General features: G+C 43.6%; 1 protein-coding gene across 1 annotated transcript in view; it reads right to left on the bottom strand.

The window, feature by feature from the left end:
• Positions 1-21576, bottom strand: part of Frmpd3 (FERM and PDZ domain containing 3) — a 72776-nt gene that overhangs the window by 22296 nt on the left and 28904 nt on the right. Inside the window, exons 7-11 of the mRNA XM_059251508.1 lie at positions 20060-20179; positions 14327-14463; positions 13869-13995; positions 11702-11791; positions 9463-9642 (exon numbers count right to left, since the gene is read on the bottom strand). Of these exons, the coding sequence (XP_059107491.1) occupies positions 9463-9642; positions 11702-11791; positions 13869-13995; positions 14327-14463; positions 20060-20179 (654 nt within the window). The remainder of the gene's footprint in view (positions 1-9462; positions 9643-11701; positions 11792-13868; positions 13996-14326; positions 14464-20059; positions 20180-21576) is intronic.

Raw genomic sequence — 21576 nt, 5'->3', positions numbered from 1 at the left:
TCAACGGTGATTACCTTCTGCTTTGGACACTCTTCTCATGACTTCTGTTTCTATGAGGTGACACTATGTTCTGGGTCTGTGATCTCTGGCCATCTTTGCATTGGTCTTTCTCTTTTTTTGAGATTTATTTTTATTTATGTTTATATGTCTGCGTATTAGCATGCACTCATTCGTGCAGGAGCCCGAGGAAGGCACAAGAGGTGAACAGATCCCCTGGAGCTGAAATTACAGGTGGTTGTGGGCTGCCTGATGTGGTTGCTGGGAAATGAAGTCAGGTCCTCTGGAAGAGCAGCAAGTGCCCTTAACCACTGAGGCATCTCCCCAGCCCTGTCCATACTGCTCTCTAGCTGGCTTTTCCTGTGTAGCTTTTTAACCTTCATCTACAATCCTTGGTTCTTCCCCATGGTGGGTCAGCTTTTTCCTCTGGGTTGGGATTCTTGAGTCAGTGCTTCATTTTATTTCTCCTGGAACTCTTTTCCTTTCTCAAAACACAGATACTGCTATAAGTCAAATACTTTTTTTTTCTTTTTGAGACAAGGTCTCATCCTGTAGCCTAGGTTGGCCTGTATTATGTAGCCCATACTGGTCCCACACTGCAGCAATCCTCTGGCCTCTGCCCCTAGAGTGCCACCACACCCAGCTTGATTTATGAAATAGTTTTTAAATATCCAGTTCCAACGCATGTCACAGTAAGGCATTTGGAGTGTCACTGAGAGAACAAGTTAATGACTAATGATGCTTCTATTAAATTCATGAAATACCATGGGAAGGAAAAAGGAACAGTCGATACACAATGAGGAGCAATGGTTCTTTTCTCCAGGAAGAGAGGAGCCGCAGATTAAATGTTCTCCAGCCATTATTAGGAAGGGACACTGGTGATGTCTATTCTTCCAGAATAATGAAAACTTCTCAGTCACAACAGAATGGTCAGCTTTACATAGCACAAACAGAAAAGGGTAGAATGGGGCAGGGCAGCCAGATATACCTTCTAGCTTCACCCTGTCATCTTCAACAGAAAGACACAGAGGTTTGGATGGTGACAGTTGCTGCCATCAGTACTGGGAGGACACAAGATTCACCAGGTTTTTACCTCAGGGCATCCATGAACACCATGGACATTTCCACTGCTGTGGCTTTATTTCAGGATCTCGCTGACTTCTCCATACTTCTTAAGCTATGTGATGATGCTGAGATATGGGGGTGGGGAGGCTCTCAGCTGGGGGTCCTTGTATGTCTGGTCCCAAGCTGCTTCACCTGTGTGTATTTGTGCCTCATCTGTGGGCATGTTTTGTCATACAAATTGTGACCTCTCATAATCTGGAAGACAACTTAAGGACCTCCACTAGACCCCTAACTGTCCTTCTTCCTCCAGTGTCTTCCTACTTCACTTCCCTGTTGCTACTTAAGGGATCTTTCTAGTGCACAACTTTTATTATAACTTAGCACTGTCAATAGTGACGAAATCCAACTACCTTACAACAGCTTACAAGACCCTTCAGGATTTGGACCTAGCCTACATCTTCAACCACATGTGTCTTAGCTTGGTTTAGGACCTCCTCTCCTATTACCACCCCTCACCTTATATTCAAACAATGGCATATAATTGAGTTTCCCAAGCTAGTTCATCCCTTCCATACTTTGACCTGTGCTGATTCCTCTAGCTACCTCCTAAAAAGCAAGATCAACTGACAGCTACAGCCACTCATTCTAGAATAGCACAACTGGGTCCTTGCCTCTGTGGAGCTTACAGTGTCACTGGCAATAAATCATACACCAAATAATCTTAGAAACAGATATGGCCACAAGGTGTGATAAGAACTATGAAGGGAAATTACAGACTTACCAGAACATAGACTGTCCCAGAGCAGTGTGTGGGTGGACATGAATGTGTGCATATGTGATATTTGGTTTCAGAAGCTAGAAGAAACTTCTTTGAGGAAATGGCATTGGCTGACAAATTAAATATAGGACTATTTGCCCAATGCCCAGGTTGAGTGGCTGACTGATGGATGGACAGATTGATGGGCTGGCTGGTTGAAGAGCAGTCTGACTCACTTGAGCCCTGTCTGACAAGCTGGCTGCAGGGCAGCCAGAATGCCAGACAGTCTCACATTTGGATTGTTTAGCTACCTGGCTGGCTGCTCGGCTGGCTACGGACAGAATTACTGACTGGAGTCTGACTGACTGACTGGCTTAATTGATTTCACTTCAGTTTCCCCTTACCCCGATGTGGTCCAGTATCATCAATAAATCAGCAAGAAGGCAAAAATGCCATGCTCTGAGAAGGCCGAGCACATCAACAGGTGGTCAGGACAGCACAGCCCACCACATTAGTGGCCTTTCCAGGGAGCCAACTGGGCCCCAACAAGGGCTAAGCATGGCTTGTAAAAAGGAACACAGATGAGCTTGTTGGCCAACAGGGGTACACATCAAATTAAGCGAAGGCGAGCAGAGGTTGGGTAGGTTTCTTATAGAAGTTCCAAAACAACCATTTCCCTTAAATAGGATTTTAATGGTCACGATGCCTCATGTAACACTTGGCCATACAGAAAACACTAAAGCAATAAAGCTCAAGCAGGAGAACAGGAAGCATGCTGGGCCACAGAGATCCCATGGGACATTCCTTTGATGGTTTCCTTTTCGACCTGATGTGCTTCTGTAGTAATGGAGTAGGCTAATGGCCCAGTGGTGTCTGTTTCAGTCTGTTGTCTCTTGGAGAACGATATGTGAACACTACCTCATGTTCTCTCTACTATGAACAAGTAAGCTGAGTGAAAACTGTAACTAAATACACTCGGGCCATCTTCAAGTGGAAAATGAGATAAGGAGAACGGAGTTTAAAGCATGAGCCAGGCAGGAGAAGCTACTGCAGGGATTAATTTGACATGCTCCAGCTGTATCTCCTTCCTGGGATGCCCTGGTATAGAGTTGGCTCACTCCAGCATCTCTGACAAGAGAAAAAGGATGGGAAGCATCCTGGAGAGGCAAGGGTACCAGATGGGGGTCCTTGAATCCCAGGGAACCAGTCCATTTGAGTTCTGGCCTCCACAACACTGAGAAAGGCTAATTGGGCATAGCTAGACAATTTTGGGGTGAGGCAGAATATCACTTTAAAGCAATGATTTTCAGGCCAGCTGTACATTAGAATCACCAGGAGTCTGTAAAGACCTAGCTATCCCTGCACCCACCCCTAGAAATACTGCTTTAAATGATCTGGGAGGAACAGCAGGAGTAGCTGCTGTAGTAGTAGTAGTAGTAGCCAGTGATTTTAAATCTTTTCACATGAGAAGGGCATGCCTGTGACCCCATCATTTGGGAGGTCATCCTTTGAGGCCTGTTTGGATTATATGAGAACCTGTTTCAGAAATAAAAACGAAATCTTTGGGCATGATTCTTATGGTTAGTCATTGTGGTAGTTGGAATGTAACTGGCCCCCAGAAGCTCATAGGGAGTGGCACTATTAGGAGGTGTGGCTTTGTTGGGAGTAGGTACGGTCTTGTTGGAAGAAGCGTGCCAATGTGGGGGTGGGCTTTGAGATTTTCTATGCTCAGGATATTGACTTCCTGTTGCTCGAAAGCCAAGATGTAGCCAGCACCACATCTGCCTGCATGCCACCATGCTCCCCACCATGATGATAATGGACTGAACTTCTGAAACTATAAGTAAGCCACCTCAATTAAAGGTTTCTGTATAAGAGTCATCATGGTCCTGCTATCTTCAGAGCAATGAAAAACATAACTAAGACAGTTATGGCTGAGACAGCAGACCCTCTCAGAATATTCTCAGGCCAGAGTGGGCTATCTAGAAGAAAATGGGCTAGGTTTGATTTTTAACTTCTGCGTCCTTTGCTAAGGAAATTCAAGCAGCTGAAATGGAAGGTTCCATGTGTAGTAGTGTACTCATCTTACAAACAGATTCTCTCCTGTTGGTTTACCTTACATTTATTTATTCTATATGAATATGTCTCTCACTATGTGTCAGGACATGAGTGTGGGAGTCAGAGGACAGCTTATAGGAGTTGGTTCTCTTCTTTCACTGTGTAGATCTGGGGACTAAACTCAGGTCTCCAGGACTTGGTAGAAGGCTTCTTTACCCTATGAACTGTCTCACTTGCCTTCCCCACTTCTTTTTGAGTTAGGTCTTCCCTATATAACCCAAGCTGGCCTTAAACTTCCTAAGTGCTGGGATTATAGGCAGTCATCATCATGTACAATTGCAACCAGTTCTTTTAAACTCAAATCAGTGCGTTTGCTGATTTCTGTGGTATCTATACTCCAACCAAGCTATTAGTATGATGTTGTCATTCATTTTTCATGTTCATGTGGAAAAAAGATTAAATGTTGCTGTGGCCATTTCATAGAGCATGGTTTTAGTAACCCACACAGCAGATATAACTGAAGCTTTTTGGTAACAAAAGCTGGCTGCAAATGGCATGCTTATCAATCAAATAATACCTTTATTGTAGCATATGAGAGCTGGGGATGTAGCTCAGTTAATAGAGTGCATTCACAGCTTGCCTACCATTTACAAAGCCTTGGGTGTGTTTGTTGTGAAATACTATTTTAACTGTGTGTAAAGGTGTGTTACATTTATTTCTGCTGCCTTTGTTAACAATGCAAAGATGTGTTGCATTCTTTTATGTTGCATTTGTTTAACTCTGTAAAGCTGTGTTACTTTGCTTGTCTAAAACACCCGATTGGTCAAATAAAGAGCTGAACAGTCAATAGCTAGTCAGGATAGAGAAGTAGGCAGGGATGACATGCAGAGAGGATAAATAGGAGGAGAAATCTAGAGAAGAAAAGAGTGAGGAGCAAGAAAAGGAAAGGAGAAGAGGATGCCAGGGGCCAGTCACCCAGCCACACAGCCAGCCACCAAGAAAGAAGGAAAGAAAGATATATAGACTAAAGAAAGGTAAAAAGCCCCGAGGCAAAATGTAGTTAAAGAGAAATGGGATAATTCAAGTTAGAAAAGCTGGCTAGAAACAAGCCAAGCTAAGGCCAGGCATTCATAAGTAAGAATAAGTCTCCATGTATTTATTTGGGAGCTGGGTGGCAGGCCTCCAAAGAATAAAAAACAACAACAGCCCCCCCCCCAAAAAAACCTACATGTGGTGGCATATAAATTGTGCATGGTGAGACATACCTTTAATCACAGTGCTTGGGAGATAGAGGTAGGAAAATCATGAGTTCATGGTCATCTTATTATCTTAGCTATATAGAAAGTTTAAAGCCAGCCTTAAAGACCTGTCTCAAAAGTAAAATAAAGGAAGGAAAGGGAGGAAAAGGAAAATGTAATATATGAGTACTTGTTATTTGAAAAACCTCATGGCATTAATCTCTTATTGTCATTATAACACATGACTCCAAATTTAGTAGTTCAAATAATACACACATTCCTATATAGTCTTGGAGGTCAGAGTTCTGATACAGGTTTTACTGGGTTAAAAATCAAGTGCAAGACTGTCACTTTTCGTGGTCTAGAGTTGAATCTATTTCCTGGCCTTCCCTAATCCTGGAAGTCACCACACTCTTGGTCCTTGGCCTCTTCCCTAATGAAGGCTAGCAAGGGTGAGCTGAGTCCTCTCATCACACAGTTAGAGAACTTCACGTCCAGATTCTCTGTTCCATACAGACTGACTCCATTGACTGCATTAGTCCCACTTGAATAATTCATGCTAATCTCCCTATTCTAAGGTCAGTTGATTAGCAATCTTAATTGCATCTGCACTTTTTATTCCTCTCTGTCATAGCATATTCACAGGTTCTGGGGATTATGGAATACACATATTTAGGAGGGGATTATTCTACCTATTGTAATGGTAAATCCTATTACAGCCTATAACAATTATGACACTGAGTGGATAATTCTCCCGAAGTTTTCTTTTGCATTTTGTCAATTGCTCTTAATAGGGTATACCTGAACCATTTATCACTTGGTTACACTTCTGAGCACTCATATAATCTCCCTGACTATTGGTCACAGCTTACTCCTAAGCTGCAACCTTTAAAAGCCTCATCTACACACCAAATACAACGCATTTATCTCCAAAGGTAGTGTCATCTCACCACCTACTCGTGATCTGCTGGAGTTCTTTACACCTATCACTGTTCTTTAGTGGACATTGGATGTGTGCAGTGGGCAATAGGGGTAAGAATAAAAAACAACACAGGAGGGGTCACCCCTGCCCATCTTCATACATCACATGTTTCACATCTGCTCCTTGGCTTCATAGTTGTCTTGCTTCCACCATTCTTTCTTGCTGCTCCAAATCAGCTTTCATTCTGGTACCCCTCTGCTCAAGGACCTACAGTGTATTCTTACTAATCAACCACATTGAATCTAAATTCCTCCAACTGGCCTGGGAGGCTTTGAACCGACTTGTTCTGCCTGCCCCTAATCTCCAATCTCTTCTCTCCTTATTTTCCTCTCCAGCCAAGCGACTCTGCTCATGGACCTGCACATATGGCTTACTTATTTCCGTGCTTGCTCCTTGCCTTTGAACACATCCCACTTCTCTCTGCTAATTCATGCCTGTCACTTCAAGATCCAGCTCAAAACACCCTCTCGAGGAAGCTAGTTCTGGTTAACTCCTTCTCGTTCTTTTCATTCCACATTCCATACCACATTTATCTATGACATTTACTTCATACTGCTTTTTTAGAAAGAGATGTATTTTAGTTTTGTATTTGTGTGTGTGTGTGTGTGTGTGTGTGTGTGTGTGTGTGTGTGTGTGTGTATGTCTTCCCCGAGAGGGTGAACCTCATCTGATTCCAGAGTTATGTAGGTGTTCTGGTGCGGTGTCAAGGTAGGTCATGTATGCTTGTGATTCCAGCCACCCTGATGAGAATGTAGTTTCTTTGAAGTGTTCATTCATGCTCACCACTGTGGGTGGATCACTTCCAGAAATAAGTAGGGTGCTCCTCACTCAGGAGACAAATACTGAACCCAGCTCAGCCTCTTTCCTCACAGGCCTCTGGTCATATAGGTAGGTCTTCAACCTATGCTCACTCTAATTCATTGTATTACAAAATCATTTGGAGAAAACAAAAAAATTAAATATTGATGCCCAGGTAGTACTTCTAACCATTGAAATCATCAGTTTTAGCCAGGTAATAGTGCACACCTTTACTCCCATCACTTGGGAGGCAAGAAGTAAGCAGATCTCTGTGAGTTCAAGGCCAGTCTGGTCTATAGAGTGAGTTCCAGGACAGCCAGGGCTACACAGAGAAATCCTGTCTCCAAAAAAAGGAGGACATCAGTTTTCAGAGTAGGGCCCAGGTGTCTTTATTTTTTAAAACCTCTCATGGAATTTCTATTGTGCTACTGATGTGCAAACCTATTCATGAAATATTGAAGGCTGAAAAAAATCTGAAAGCTGTTTCTCTGTTTTAAACCCTTTCTATAGCTCTGTGAGCCACACTTCCCTGCATGTCTTGTCTTTCCTCCCCTTTCCTTACCAGTTCATTTGGCTTTGTACCCAACAACATCTGAAGAGAGGAGCAACCAAATGGTTGCGAAAGTAGTCACAACCCAATTAAACATCAGCACCAGGCAGATTCCCAAACCAATGGGAATCCTGTGTATCACAGGTGGAAAAATTAACATATTAAAGCTTCCTGGGTTTTACAAACACAAAAATAAATAATTGGTTCTTTTTGAAACAGCAAAACACTCCACCACTTAATCTGTTAACTACACGTCCTTGTGGGAAAGCCTTTAAGAAGGGAAAGCTGTACCTCCCTCGGAGAACCTCTGCCAGCTGGCAGGAAGGCCTGCCCCCTGCCCACACTGGTCGCTGTAGTCAAACAGGAGAACTGTGGAGGGGGTGGCTGACCATTGCTGCCAAACTTCTCAGACAGCTGCTTGCCAGTCTGAAGGTGTTGATCTGTGGGGAAGGTTCTGAGGTTCTAGCTGGACTTTGGGAGATGAGATGGGATGTTGGCTCTGACTGTTCATCCACTCCCCAGAACCACTGAGTCCATGTACAGACATACCTCTTACGTAGCTCAGAGTGGGTGCTCCCCAACCAATACACATGTGGGATGGGCAGAGATAGGTTAAGGCATACACTTCTTTAATCTCTGAGGCAGACATTTATCTTGACATTCCATGTGAGTGTGATTTTTTTTTTTTTTTTTTACATTTTACAGTGCTAGGGATGGAATTTAGGGTCTTTCCTTTGCTAGTCAAGTGCTCTGTTACTGAGCTTCCTCACCAGCCATAAGCACTTTTTGGTGGGGCTGGGAAGATGGCTGAGTTAGCGAAGTGCAAGCATGAGGACCTGAGGACCACCCCTAGCATCCGTGTAAACAAACAAGGTGTGGGAGCAATGCACCTTCAATGCAAGTGCTGAGAAGGAGACGACAAGAGGATGTCTGGGCCTTGCTGGCCAGCCAGTCCAGCCAAATAGGCCTTGGTCCTGTCTAAAAAAGTAAGATACAGAGCAACTGAGGAAGACACCTCTGGACTCCACTTGCATGAGCATATACACCTGTACACACTGAACACACACAAATATTTTGAGACAAGGACTCCCTCCCTATTTAGCCAAAGCATGCTGTGAAATTTAATTTTCCTCTCAGCCTACCAAGTGGCTATGAATACAGACAGGTATGCAATACCATACCAGCTATATGAATTTTATATTCTTCCTTTTTTTTTTTTTAACATTCGAGACAGGAGCTAGCTATGTAGCCTAGGCTCAACTTGTAATCACCATGTAGGCAGTAATGCTCCTGCCTCAGCTTTCTGAATACTGGAATTACAAGCCACAATGATATCCATAAATTCAAATTTCTGTTTGTGCTATGACAAGAAGAATTGTGGGATGAGCTCCTGGTGCTCCAGCTCTCTGGGGAGAACTGACTCAGATTGACCCAACACTTTCTAGCCCTACATAGTGCTGTGTGGTAGTTTGAATGGGAATGGTCCCCGTAGGTGCATATGTTTAAATACTTGGACATCTCAGATTGATAGTGCTGTTTGGGAAGGATTAGAAGGTATGGCCTTCTTGGAGGAGGTGTGTCACTAGGGGTGGATTTTGAAGTTTCAAAAACCCACACCATTCCTAGTTAGCTTTCTCTGCCTTGGATCTGTGACTCAAGATGTGAGTGCTCAGCTACTGGGCCAGTGCTATGCTTACTGCCTGTCTGGGCCCTGCTCCATGCCATGATGCTCACGGACTCTAAGCCTCTGCAACTGTAAGTGACAAGTAAATGCGTTCTTTTACAAGTTTTCTTGGTCATGCTATCTTAATGAGAGCAATGGAGCAATAACTAAGGCATGCTGACAACCATCTTAGGTGGTCTAAGACCTAGAAGATGGAGGAGGGGAAGATGAAGACAGAGTTCTATGGAGAAGCCACTTCAGAATCGCTGAGCCTCCCTTCACATGCTCCAACTCTCTTTCCTTGTCCCTCAGGGATGTTTCTGGAAAGAAGCAGCACCCCAAAGCAGGGCTCACCTTGGCATCCATGATGCTGGTCTCCACTCGGGCCACGCCTTGGTTCTCCCGGAACAGCTGGATCTTGCTGATCTTGCTGAACTCGGACAGCACAGTGGTGAGGTTGGTTTTGAGGTCAATAACATGGCTGATGCCGTGACGGGGTCCCACCAGGAGAGTGGTGGCTGACTGCTTCTCGTCCTAGTGCCCAAGTGTGCCAGGCAGACAACATTCACAGACAGAGTGGAGAGAAGGTCCAAGGAGAAGAGGCAGTGAGGAAGAGAAAATATGTATTATGTTGGTTCTGCTGGGGTGTGTGAGGAGTGGGGGAAGGGAGGAGAAATACCTGAGGCTCAGTGCCAGTGTTAAAAAGGCAACCTCGATGGGAAAATAGTCTGGAACCTCCCTGGTACAGGATCCTAGATCCTCAGCCTAAATCACACCTTAGCTACAGCAGTAAGTTAAGTGAGCAGCATCAGGGCTGGCTCTAACAAAATCCCGAGGTAGGTGAAGTATGTTCTTTCTGGTGCTTTTGGAGAACTTCCCCTTATTGAGCCCCGAGGTACTTTTCACAATTGCTTGAAAGCCATCCAAAGCTCTTACTTGGTGCTTTTGCCTGACTAGGCAGCATTACGTCTGGCTTTTACCCACCCTCCACCAACTCGCACTTCTCACCCAGTGCCAAAGCCAAAGTGAAAAAATAACTTTGCCTAAGGCATTCATGGTTGTTTAGGTGCTTAATGAAGGGCTCCCTAGATTTACCCTTTAATAGGTACTCCAGCCGCCTTGACTCAAAGCAATGACCAATAGGCGTTTGAGCAACGTCAGGGTGGTGGAAGGGAGATTTGAGGGCATGTGGGGGTGAAGGGAGGGGCCAGGGGCCTTTCAGTGTTCTACAAATCCCAGTGTACAAATGGCTGCTTCTAGGTCTGACAGACTGGATTCCCTTAAATGGGGCTGACAAACTCCTTGAAGCTATCATGAAAGCAGAGCCTTCTGCTGGCCCACTCCCTGCTATTAACATCACCCCGGGAACCTCTTAAGTCTGCCTACAGGCACTTTGATAAGCCAATTGTCTCCAGTGTGCCATGCTAGCACGACAGTGTGTTCCACAGAGCATGACAAGCACCTGGAGCCAATCAGTAAGATGATTTGAATTTCTTTTTACCAAAGTCAACTAGACTGGAGTAGTCCTAGAGATGGTGCCAGCTGAGCCCTGCCCCAGAGCATCACTGTGCAGTGCAGGTTCTGGGTAGGCAGGGGGCAGTGTGGAGACTCAGGAAAGCTGGGCTAGGGGACTATGGGAGTATGTATATGTAAAGGCAAACAAATAGAGTAGGGGTTGGCAAACTATGGCCCATGGGCCAAATACGGCCCATCACCTGTTTCATATGCCTCAATGGTTAAAAATAAAATTTTAAAACATTTTTAAAAGGTTGGAAAGAAGTCAAAAGAACCATATTTTTGTCACATGAAAATTCTGTGAAATTCAAATTTCTGTGTCTCTAAATAGTTATTGGCACAGTGTAAGCCCCATTTGTTAATACATTGTAGTTGTTTTCACGCTAAGACAGCAGGACTGACTGGCTGCTACAGAGATCCATTTGATCCACCAACAAAAGGCAAGCATATTCTCTATCTGGCTCTTTACAGACAAGGGTTGTCAAGCCCTGGAATATAGGAAGGGGGCACAGAAGGGCTGATAAGGGGTGTTGAAAGCAGATGTATTTGGACCTCATTATCTATAGGGAATTGGTTTCAGGACTCTGTTGTAGATACCAAAATCCATGGGTGCTTAGTTCCTATATAAAATAGCATATCATTTGCATATCATTTGCACATATATTCTTGTGTACTTTTGAGAAAGGGTCTTATATATGCAAGGATAGCCTCAATCTTGAACTCATGATCCTTGTTCTTCAGCCTCTAGAATGCTGGGATTACAAGCATGCAATATCACATCTGACCCTACTGTATGCTTTAAACCCTCTCAAGAATACTTACAATACCTAACACAGTGCAAATATTGTGTACATAGTTGTTATACTGTTATGTCTAGATAATAATGACAAGAAAAATGTCTATAAATGCTCAGTACCAACACATTTTTTCTTGGACTATTTTTGATCTGCAGTTGGTTGGATCCATGGATGCAGTGGATGCTTTGAATATGAGAGCTAACCGATTTTGTCCCTCCAACGAAGGGCTGGTTCCCTCCCCCTGGCCCCACACCTTGCCCCTCCCCCATAGTCCCACTGACCAGGCCTACAGTGTTGAACAAAACACCAGTGAAGGTCGGAAGTTCATTCAGAATTCGAAGGTACTGGAGCTTTGCTTGAATTGCGGAGCCCTGTGGAAACAACCCACCTTGAAATAAGAATCCAGAGGAGCACAGAAAAACAAGCCCACATCCTCCAACACCTCTTATGGCAGGTGCTAGTCATCAGCCTACTCTGTGGAAATGAGAAGGGCCTGGGTAAAGCCGGAAGGAATTTCCAGTTTGGATGGCTCTCACCTTCAGCATTCCACCTACCTTTCTAAGCACTCCTCAGACCTCTTGATCCCAGCACCTAAAGTATCAGTTGAATCTGTTTGTTCTTGCATTAATCAAGCACTTTGCCCCAACTCTGACATCACCCAATCGATGCATCTCTCCTAAGATCCTTCAGAACCTTAGTCTCATTGACACTGCCAATCATGGGGTCCCACTTGGTGCCTTCATACTGAGTACTCCCAAGTCCCAAGCCTGTTCTTCCTCTGGGCTTCCAGGTCTCTGTCAGCATGTCTGGGGCAACTGAGCTAGAAACCTGTGAGGGACACAGGACTCTCCCTTCATACTCTGATCTTCGGACCATCAATACTCTCATCTGAGGGCCATTAGTCACCAAATCATATTTATTTTACTCCCCCCCCCCATTTCATCTTGAATGGATCTACCTATTTCTTTTGCCCTCTACCACTGCTTTGGCATTTCTTCCTATGTCAGGGCTTTGGGAACTCAGCTTCTTTCTCTCAGTTACCCCCACCTAGTGTTAGTGGGAACATCCTAAAACATAGTAAAGTGAATCACATCAGTTTCCTGCTTCAGCTCCTCCATGGCTCCCTGCTGCCTACAGGATTGTGTGTAACCCCTTTCTATGGCACAGAAAGCCCTCCAAGAACTGGCTCCTGCCAACCTCCCTAGTCTTCCTCCTGTCTCTTCCTCCACCAGCTTCATGTCTCTTATATTCTGTAGCTTTGCATAGGCTGAACCATTTATTTCTTTTCCTGGCTACCATGACTCCCATGGCCGGCTTCTGTAGAGGTGGATCTCCTGAAGGAGAAAAGTCTTCCTCTTAGTACTGCTTCTAGCCATTCATCTATACAGGCTCCTATCTGTCTGTCTTTCAAGTCTCAGCCCTGGCACTAAATATACCAGTTCTTCTTCTTCTCCTAGCCTGGGCTTGGCATCCGTCTCTCCCGAACACTTGCAGAATACCAGTGCCTGCTGCTTTGTGGTGGGAATTATGGTATTATTTCCCTACTTGACTATGCCTGACTCAAGGGCTAAAGCCAGGCTTTCTTCATAGAAAAAAAAATCTTTGCTGTGGAGATGGTGGTGAGCACTGGTGCTCTCAGCCAAGAAAAAAAAAAAAAACAATCTGATTAAACATGCACAGTAAGGTGGGAATGGCTTAGCTCTCTGGGGAAATTTGCATCTTAAAAGGGAAGCTAGTTGGTAATTCAAGTAATCTGGAATGGGTGGCATATATGGGGGTGATTGTGTCTCCTGTCTACATCTGCATGCTGATTCTAGTATTTGTCACCATCCTCCAGCCTCTTGGGCAGGAAGCACAAGCAGATGGCGTCTTAGCAGCCTAAGAAGGCCCAGCAGGGCCAGGGGAGGTGGGAAAGAAGCCTTTCAGAGGCAAAGACTGGTGTCTCCTAGAATTCAGAAGACAGCCCAGCAGTGGCCCCAGCTCTGTGTCAGGCTTTCATCTCCTAAAATTCCCTAGTTTAGGACTGATGGATTAGGAAGCTAGTGAGGGACAGAGCAGTCACTCTCATGGAAAATACGTGCCTCTCTCAGGGGCCAATGCCTTCCACAGGACAGGTGCTCCATCAGTACTAATTGGTGAAAGACCCCAAGAATGACCTTCCTTATTGCTCCTTTCTTTTTAAGGACACAGTGGCTTGCAGTGATGTGTTGCTAAGCCTATTTGGACAAAGTTTGGGTTAGGAGCAAACTCCTTTCCGTAAATGCCTCACACCTGGCCAAGCCAGATGTGTACCCTAGTCAAAAAGAATGATGGAATGTGCACCCAAGAAAGAGTGGCAGATTGTGCACTTGAGTCAGAAAGAGTGGTAGAAATCCCCAGAGTACCACCCAGGACCCTTTGGAGGCCTCTAGTGTTTAAAAATGGTGCCCAATGGTTTCCTCTGGGTACCTTGGTGCTGCTAGAAGGATGCATTTGGTGGGCCTTCAGTTGTTGAGAGAGAGATTTCCGAAGGTTCTTCTCTTTGATCCCCTGCAGGAGGGAGGGGGGAAGAAAGGGTTCCAGGCCCCATTCCTTCCTAAAACCAGAAGAAAAGCAAGAGATTAGTGAGAGAGGCAAAATGGGATCAAGGGAGGGACAGATGGCAAGAAAGAATCTGAGTAACTCTGAGAAGCAGAGATGGAGAAACAGAGACTAGGAAAGTGAAAGAAGGATAAGGACCGGCAAACTGTGACCATGAGTACCCAATAGAAACTATAGCTCTAAAGCATGGTAGGCTAGGTACCAGGAATTCAAATTCTTACCCCTATAGAATGGCTATGACCTTGAAAAGCAGAGCACAGCTCAACAATTGAACCTTCTTATAGACAGCTATTTGTCTCCTCCAGTAGGGCCCTTTCACAACTCACTCCACATTCTTGAGTGTGATCTTCTGACTAGGCCGAGTGGCTGAGACAGTGATATAGATGTGGAGGGCAGCAAGGTCCAAAAGCATCTCTGGCTTGGGGTCCATTCCAAAGCGTTCTCGGATAACATCATTACGACTCTGTGAGAGAGGGCAGACCAAATCCATCAGTTAAAGGAGACACCGTTTCCCTCTCTGCTTCCCTAGCTTTCCCCCTGGGTCCCAGAAAAGAATCATGTCACCAGCAAGACATGATAGAGCAAGTGAAAGAGAGGGCTGCTGCCCTTGGGGAAGAGCCAACAGGGGAGCCTTAGGTCACAGAGACATTATGTGCTTGGTTCAGCAAATATTAGACACTCTTCTCAGAGGCAGGTCACATAATAGCATGATACAATGGGTAGAAAAGTCCGGGTTGCTGTGCAAGTGAGAACTGGCTCATTCCCTTTCTTTCTCCTGTTCTAAGAGACATCTTGCTCTTTGGGGTTCCTGTACTCAACCACTAGCCATACCAGGCTCTTGTAATAGTCCAGATGAGTACAAGGAGAGAAAGACACTGGGAGAAGCTCTCTGTGGGGCTCTGGTACAGAAGCCCATGATGATAGTTTGCAGAAATGGAGCAGACATTCTGTTCCTTGAGAGCCAAAGGACAAAAACATTGATGTGTCGACATTCCTTATGCTGTCTTGAGGGAATACCTTGTAGGTGATAGTCAAGGGTATAATAGATAACCTCCCAAACTCTAAGGGTCACCACCCCAGCTACCGATGACTCCACCTTCATTTGAACAGCTGTCCTTTGGTTGAGGTTGTAATGCAAAGGGCCCTGGGACTAGGGAGCCACAGTGGTATCACTACAGCAAAGGAAAAGAACAGGAAAAGGATACTTCAGCCCAATGTGGTGGCTCATGACTGTAAATAAATCCAGCACTTTGGAGGCTGAGGCACGAGAATTGGAAGGCCAGCTTGGGCTACACAGTGAGTTCTAGGCTGGCCTGGTCTATAAATCAAGACTGTATCAAAAGGGGGGTGAGTGAGAAGAAAATAAACACTTGTTGTTTATCTATACAGAAAATCCAGTAGACTCTACAAAAAACCTCTAAAACTATTTGCTGAGTACAGCAAAGTTACAAGGCATAAAAATCACTCTAAAAATGTATTTCTATATGCTACCAACAAACAATTGGAAATTGAATTACAAATCTAAATCGTTGCTGGGTGTCATGGCTCATGTCTATAATCCCAGGACTTGGGAGGATGAAGTAGGAAGATGGCTCCATAGTTCAATACTAGCCTGGGCTACACAGTTCCATACTAGCCTGAGTTATAGAATTAGACTATGTCTTAAAAACAACAGCAGCAGCAGCAGCAACAACAAAAATAAAAATCATTTATTATGGCATCAAAATAAGAAATAATTGGGGATAAATCTATCAAAATATGTGAAAAAAATCACTATATCAAAAACTTATAAAACACTGCTGAGGAAAATTAAAGACCTCAGTCAATGTAGAAATATTTTGTTCATGGACTGGAAGACTCAGTATTGTTAACATATCAATTCTTCCTTAATCAATCTACAGATTCCGCACAATTCCAATCCAAATCACAGTAGGATTTTTAAGAGAAATCGACAGGCTGATTCTATAATTCTCATGAAAAATGCAGGGGGCCTAGAGTAAATAACAATTTTTCAAAAGAAGAACAAAGATGGGGACAAATACTATTTGATTTTAAGACTTATTAGAAAGCCCTGGTTATCAATAGAGTGTGTGGTTGGCATAGTGATAGACAGGTAGATCAATAGAATGGAATAGAGGTTCAGAAAGAGATCTACAGATACACAGACAACTGCTTTCTCACTATATCTAGAGGTTTTATTACTTACACAGACTGCTTTTTAATAAAAGTATGAAGGCGATTCAGAGAGGCTTTTCAATGAGTGGAGCTTCAACAACTGTGTATCTATATCTATATGCCAACATACACACACACATACACATACATGAATACACACATCCACATCCACATCCATGAATACACAATACACTGGATAGATGGATACACACACACACACACACACACACACACACACACACACACACACACACACGATATGATACCAGAAAAGCTATCTTTAAAAGAAAAGATTAACAAACCGGACTTCATCAAAATTCAAACATCTGCTCTGTGAAAGACACTGTTTAGAGACCAAAAAGGCCAGACACGGACTGGGAGGAAATAATTGCAAATAACATATCCAACAAATGACTGTTTCCAGAATACATAAAGAACTCTCAAAACTTGATAATGAGAAAACAAATAACCCAATAAAAAGGCAGGAAAATGATTTGGATAGATATTTCATCACAGAAGATGCACAACAGTGAACACATTAAAAATTATCCAACACCACTAGTTACTAGGAAAATGCAAATGGAAACCTTGAAGAGATACCGCTATACAATATTAGAGTGAAAAAAAAAAAAGACTGACTATACCAAGAGTTGACAAGACTGGAGAAGCTAGAACTGTAATACGTAATGGATAGGAATGTTAGATGGTACAACCACTTTGGAAAATAGCGTTAGAATTTCTTTTAGAAAACTAATCAAACCATTATTTTACTAGCCATTTACCCAATAGCAAAGCAAGCACACATCTATGCAAAGACTTGGACATGAATACTCATAGAAGCTTCATTTGTAATTGCACAAATCTGGAAATACCTCAAATGTCCATCAACATGTGCAACAAATTCTGATACCATGATGAATAGTACTCAACAAGAAAAATGACTGAGTGGTGGTGATGCGCACGCCTTTAAACTCAGCACCCGAGAGTCAGAGGCAGGAGGATCTCTGTGAGTGTAAGGCCAGCCTGGTCTACAAAGTGAGTTTCAGGACAGCCAGGGCTACACAGAGAAACTCTGTCTTAAAATAATAAAACCAAACCACCCCCGCCCCCAGAAAAAAAAAAACAATTGAAGAAAATCAGCCAGTTCAAAATAAATATACATATTGTATGGTTTAATTTACATAAACTCTTGGAAATGAAAACAAATCTATAGTGACAGAAAGTCAGTCAGAGGTTGCCTGGAGGATGAGTTACACAGGAGCCTGAGGAATGAATGTCAATGACATTGGATATGTTCAATATTTTGATTGTGGTGATGGCTGTGGGTGACAATTTATCACAGTGTTCACTTTGAACATGTGCAGTTTGTTATGTGCCAAATTAGACCTTGGTTAAAAAAAACTGAATTTTTTAAAAAGGGAAAATCCAGATGAAGTCCATATTATCATAAATATCGTGCTGGGCACGATCTTGTCATCAAATTCCAAAGTATGAGAACCAAGGCAATCCCTGGACGTTTGAGTGAAGAAATTCAGGACAAACAAAATGAGAACTAAACTAAACTGCACAACCCATTGTGCCCCTAGAGGTTTGGCAAAGGAACTTGAGGCTGAGAAATGTTCTTAACATTTTAGGTTGTCAGAAAGGGCAGAAAGGACAACTGCAGTGGCTCTCATTGCAGTCCCAAGTGACAGCCTTGGAGACAGATAAGTTTGGTTTTTTTCCTCATCAAGTGCTGCATATGTCCTGTGTGGGCACCTAAAGCCCAACATGGCCTAAAATGAACTTATCCTGTCTCCAAGCTCATGGCACTGCCTTGATTTGCTAACGTGAGGACTACTACCATCTCTGCCAACACTCAGCAAATCAAAGCCTTTACATCTCCCCAGAATCCCACTCCAAATACCCCATTGTTCACAGCCCTGATTGTGGACATCACTCTTCCTCTGGATAATGACCAGGTGACTCCTTTTAGCACTCTTACCCACTCCTCAGCAGAATTTCTTTACCTTGACTGCTCATTAGAATGAGTTGAGATGCTTATTAGAATAAGTTGAGATAATTAAATAATGCCAATGTTTGGGCTCCATGCCCAGATTTGGGGGGATAGAATATATTTTTTCCTAGGTAATTCTTTTTTTGTTTTGTTTTTTGTTTTTTGTTTGGTTTTGGTTTTTTGAGACAGGGTTTCTCCATGTAGTTTTGGTGCCTGTCCTGGATCTCACTCTGTAGACCAGGCTGGCCTTGAACTCACAGAGATCCACCTGGCTCTGCCTCCTGAGTGCTGGGATTAAAGGCGTGCGCCACCACCTCTGGTGGTAATTCATTTTTAAAAATTATTTTATGTGTATGTGTGTTTGCCTGCATAATTGTCTGTATATCATAAACGTGCCTAGGCTTTGGATCCCCTGGAACTGGTGGTAGAGATGGTTACGAACCTATGTGAGTACTAGGAATTGAACCCAGGTTTTCTTGAAGAATCACCGAGCCATCTTTTCAGCCCCCTCCCAGATAATCCCAATGTTCAAGTAGGATTAAGGAACCATTGTTATGAAGTGGTTCCAGTGTCTCAAGAGCTTTGGGCATGGGGAGAGGGTATTAAACTCTCACGGAGAATTGGACATCGTGGTGCCTGCCTGTAAACCTAGCACCTAGAAGGTGGTGGCAGGAGTATCAGAGGCTCAAGGTTATCCTTAAGATATATAGTTCGCCGGGCGGTGGTGGCGTATGCCTTTAATCCCAGCACTTGGGAGGCAGAGGCAGGTGGATCTCTGTGAGTTCGAGGCCAGCCTGGTCTACAGAGTGAGTTCCAGGAAAGGCGCAAAGCTACACAGAGAAACTCTGTCTCAAAAAACCAAAAAAAAAAAAAAAAAAAAAAAAAAAAAGATATATAGTTCCTTTGGGGTCAGCCTGGGACACTCGAGACCCTGTTTTGCTTTGTTTTGCTTTAATCTCATTGAGCCTGTTCAAACAGATCATTGGGATAAGGCCCAAGAATTTACATCTTTAACAAATTTCCAGTTGATGATGCTGTTGGTTCAGGGCCCACATTCTGAGAAGCACTTCCCAGCTTCCAGAATAAAGTCTGCTCTCCGTGGCCTACCAAGCATTCACTCCCTGGTTCCCAGCTCTCCAATTTCATTTTCTATTGCTTCTTACATTACATCCGGTACTGAAGCTGCAATAAATCACTTCTGTTTTTTTCTCGTCAGCATACCTTTGAAAATGCAAGGGCTCTTGCTTGGACTACAACCCCTCTTTTCCATCTTTCTACGGAGCAAACATCCACTCATTATTTACAGCTAGGAGTATACAAATATCTTTCCCTCTGTGAAGCCTTTACTGTCTTTCTCTCCTGTAGGGCTGGCAGACTGCTTCCTAGGTGTCATATTGACATTGAACCCTGTTGTAGTTATAGTTATGAATATAGGAACTCTAGTGAGGAAAGTGTATCCTTTCTGCCCCTCTGATTGTCAGGACCCAGCATAGGACTTGACCCGGGATATGGGCTCAATAAATATTTCTGGATGGAGTGAGGTCAACACCACCTCCTTACTGAACCTAGGGATTGGGGGTTGAGAGTTCATGGAACCCAAAAGAGCTTGTTAAACCTTGGGATTCTGTGAAAGCACCAGAGTTCTTGGGACTGCATGTTTCTGAAAACTGATGGGATCTGAGTGGACAAGTAGACAGCACCTTGACAATCAAATTCAAGTCACCAGCCTGGCCAACTTGACAATGGACTACAATAGAAGCAAGAAAGGAAAAGGCCTTCAGAGCAAGCTGAAGGTTGACCTTACATAGCAACTTCTTTGTGATGGCAGAAGAGCCTGCCTGCTCGTTTGTCCACTGCTCTATCTTTGTGTCCCCAAGCCAGACTCTACCTGGATGTATAGGTACTCGAAAGCAGCAGGATCTCGACGCAGCAGCTCCACGGGGTCTTTGGGAAAGAAGCTGATTCGGAAGAGGCATTTCATTCCATGATAGTGTGTCCGCTGTACCACCTGAAACCCCAGGAAGAGAGGATGGAGAAGAAACCATAGAATCAATGACTGGGAGGGGGCAGGCAGCTTGGTGGCTTCTTAAAGTAGGTGTAGGGATGAGCTAGGCTGTTGTTTCCCACTTTGGTTTCATACCTGGCAAATTCATATTGAGTATTCCTCTCTCATCCTGGATTTTACTTTCCCTGGTTTCAGTTACCCATAGACAACCTCAGTCCAAAATAGAAAATTCAAGAAATAAACAACTCATAACTTTTACTATAATATAGTTTTGTAATTACCCTATTTTTATATTATTAATTTATCAATGAAGCTTTTTTTCTTTTGAGGCAGGACTCACTTTGTAGACCTGGTTGGCCTTGAACTAATAGAGATTCCCCCTTCCTCTGTTTCCTGAGTGCTAGGATTAAAGACGTGTGCTACCATGCCTGGCTGTTACTAGTATTTTTTAATCGTTTTTTAAGGACATGGTCTTTATCAAGAATGAGGTCTATGCAGTAGCTCATGCATAATCCTAGTACTTGGGAGGCTGAGGCAGGAAGGTCATCACAAGTTTGAGGGTAGTCTGAGATATATAGCAAGACCCGGTTGTTTCATTGCCCCTACAAAGAACTGAGTCTAAGTGCTAAGATGGGAGTGAGGGGGTGAGGAGTCCTGAAAATGTATCAGATTCTTCTTGCAGACAGGCTTAGCATCTAACAGACTAATTGATGCTTAGAGAGTTCAAATCAAAGACTGAAAACCTCATTTAGAGATACAGATGAAACATGCTGACAATATAATGGTAATTGTTGAAGCTGGAGATGGACACTAGGGTTTATCATATGATATTTCATATATATTGTGTATGTTTGAAAATTTTCATAATAAAGAAGCTTGAAATCCCATTTGGAACAAGACGTTACTTTGACTCAGAGGACTATTTGTTGGATAGGGTAGGAGGTGCCTCAGCTCTCTAAACAGATACCACCTTTCCTTTCCTACCTGGATTGTGTTTGAGCTGAAACTTGAATCTCTCTTTCATAAAATATTTTCTTTTCTGTGTGTATCTGATTTGTTTGTTTTGAGACAGGGTCTCAAGTATCCAAGGCTGGCCTTGCACTCAAATTCGATATTTAGTCAAGGATGATGTTGAATTTCTGATCCTCCTGCCTCTACCTCCAAGGCTTGGGATTACGGGTGCATAGCACCATACCCAGTTTACACAGCAATAGGGATCAAAAGGGTCTGATTTATGCAGGCCAAATATTCTACCAATGAGCTTCATCCCCAGCCTTGTTTCTCTGCTTTGTAGCCCAAGCTTTATGTAGCCCAGGCTGACCTCAAACTCCAGATCCTCCTGCCTCAGCTTCTCATATACTAGATTCCAGGAGTATGCTATCTTGATGGGCTGCTTTGTG

This window comes from Peromyscus eremicus, chromosome X (genome assembly GCF_949786415.1).
Source record: "Peromyscus eremicus chromosome X, PerEre_H2_v1, whole genome shotgun sequence".
Taxonomy (NCBI): Eukaryota; Metazoa; Chordata; class Mammalia; order Rodentia; family Cricetidae; genus Peromyscus; species Peromyscus eremicus.
This window is presented reverse-complemented; position numbering and strand designations above follow the sequence as displayed.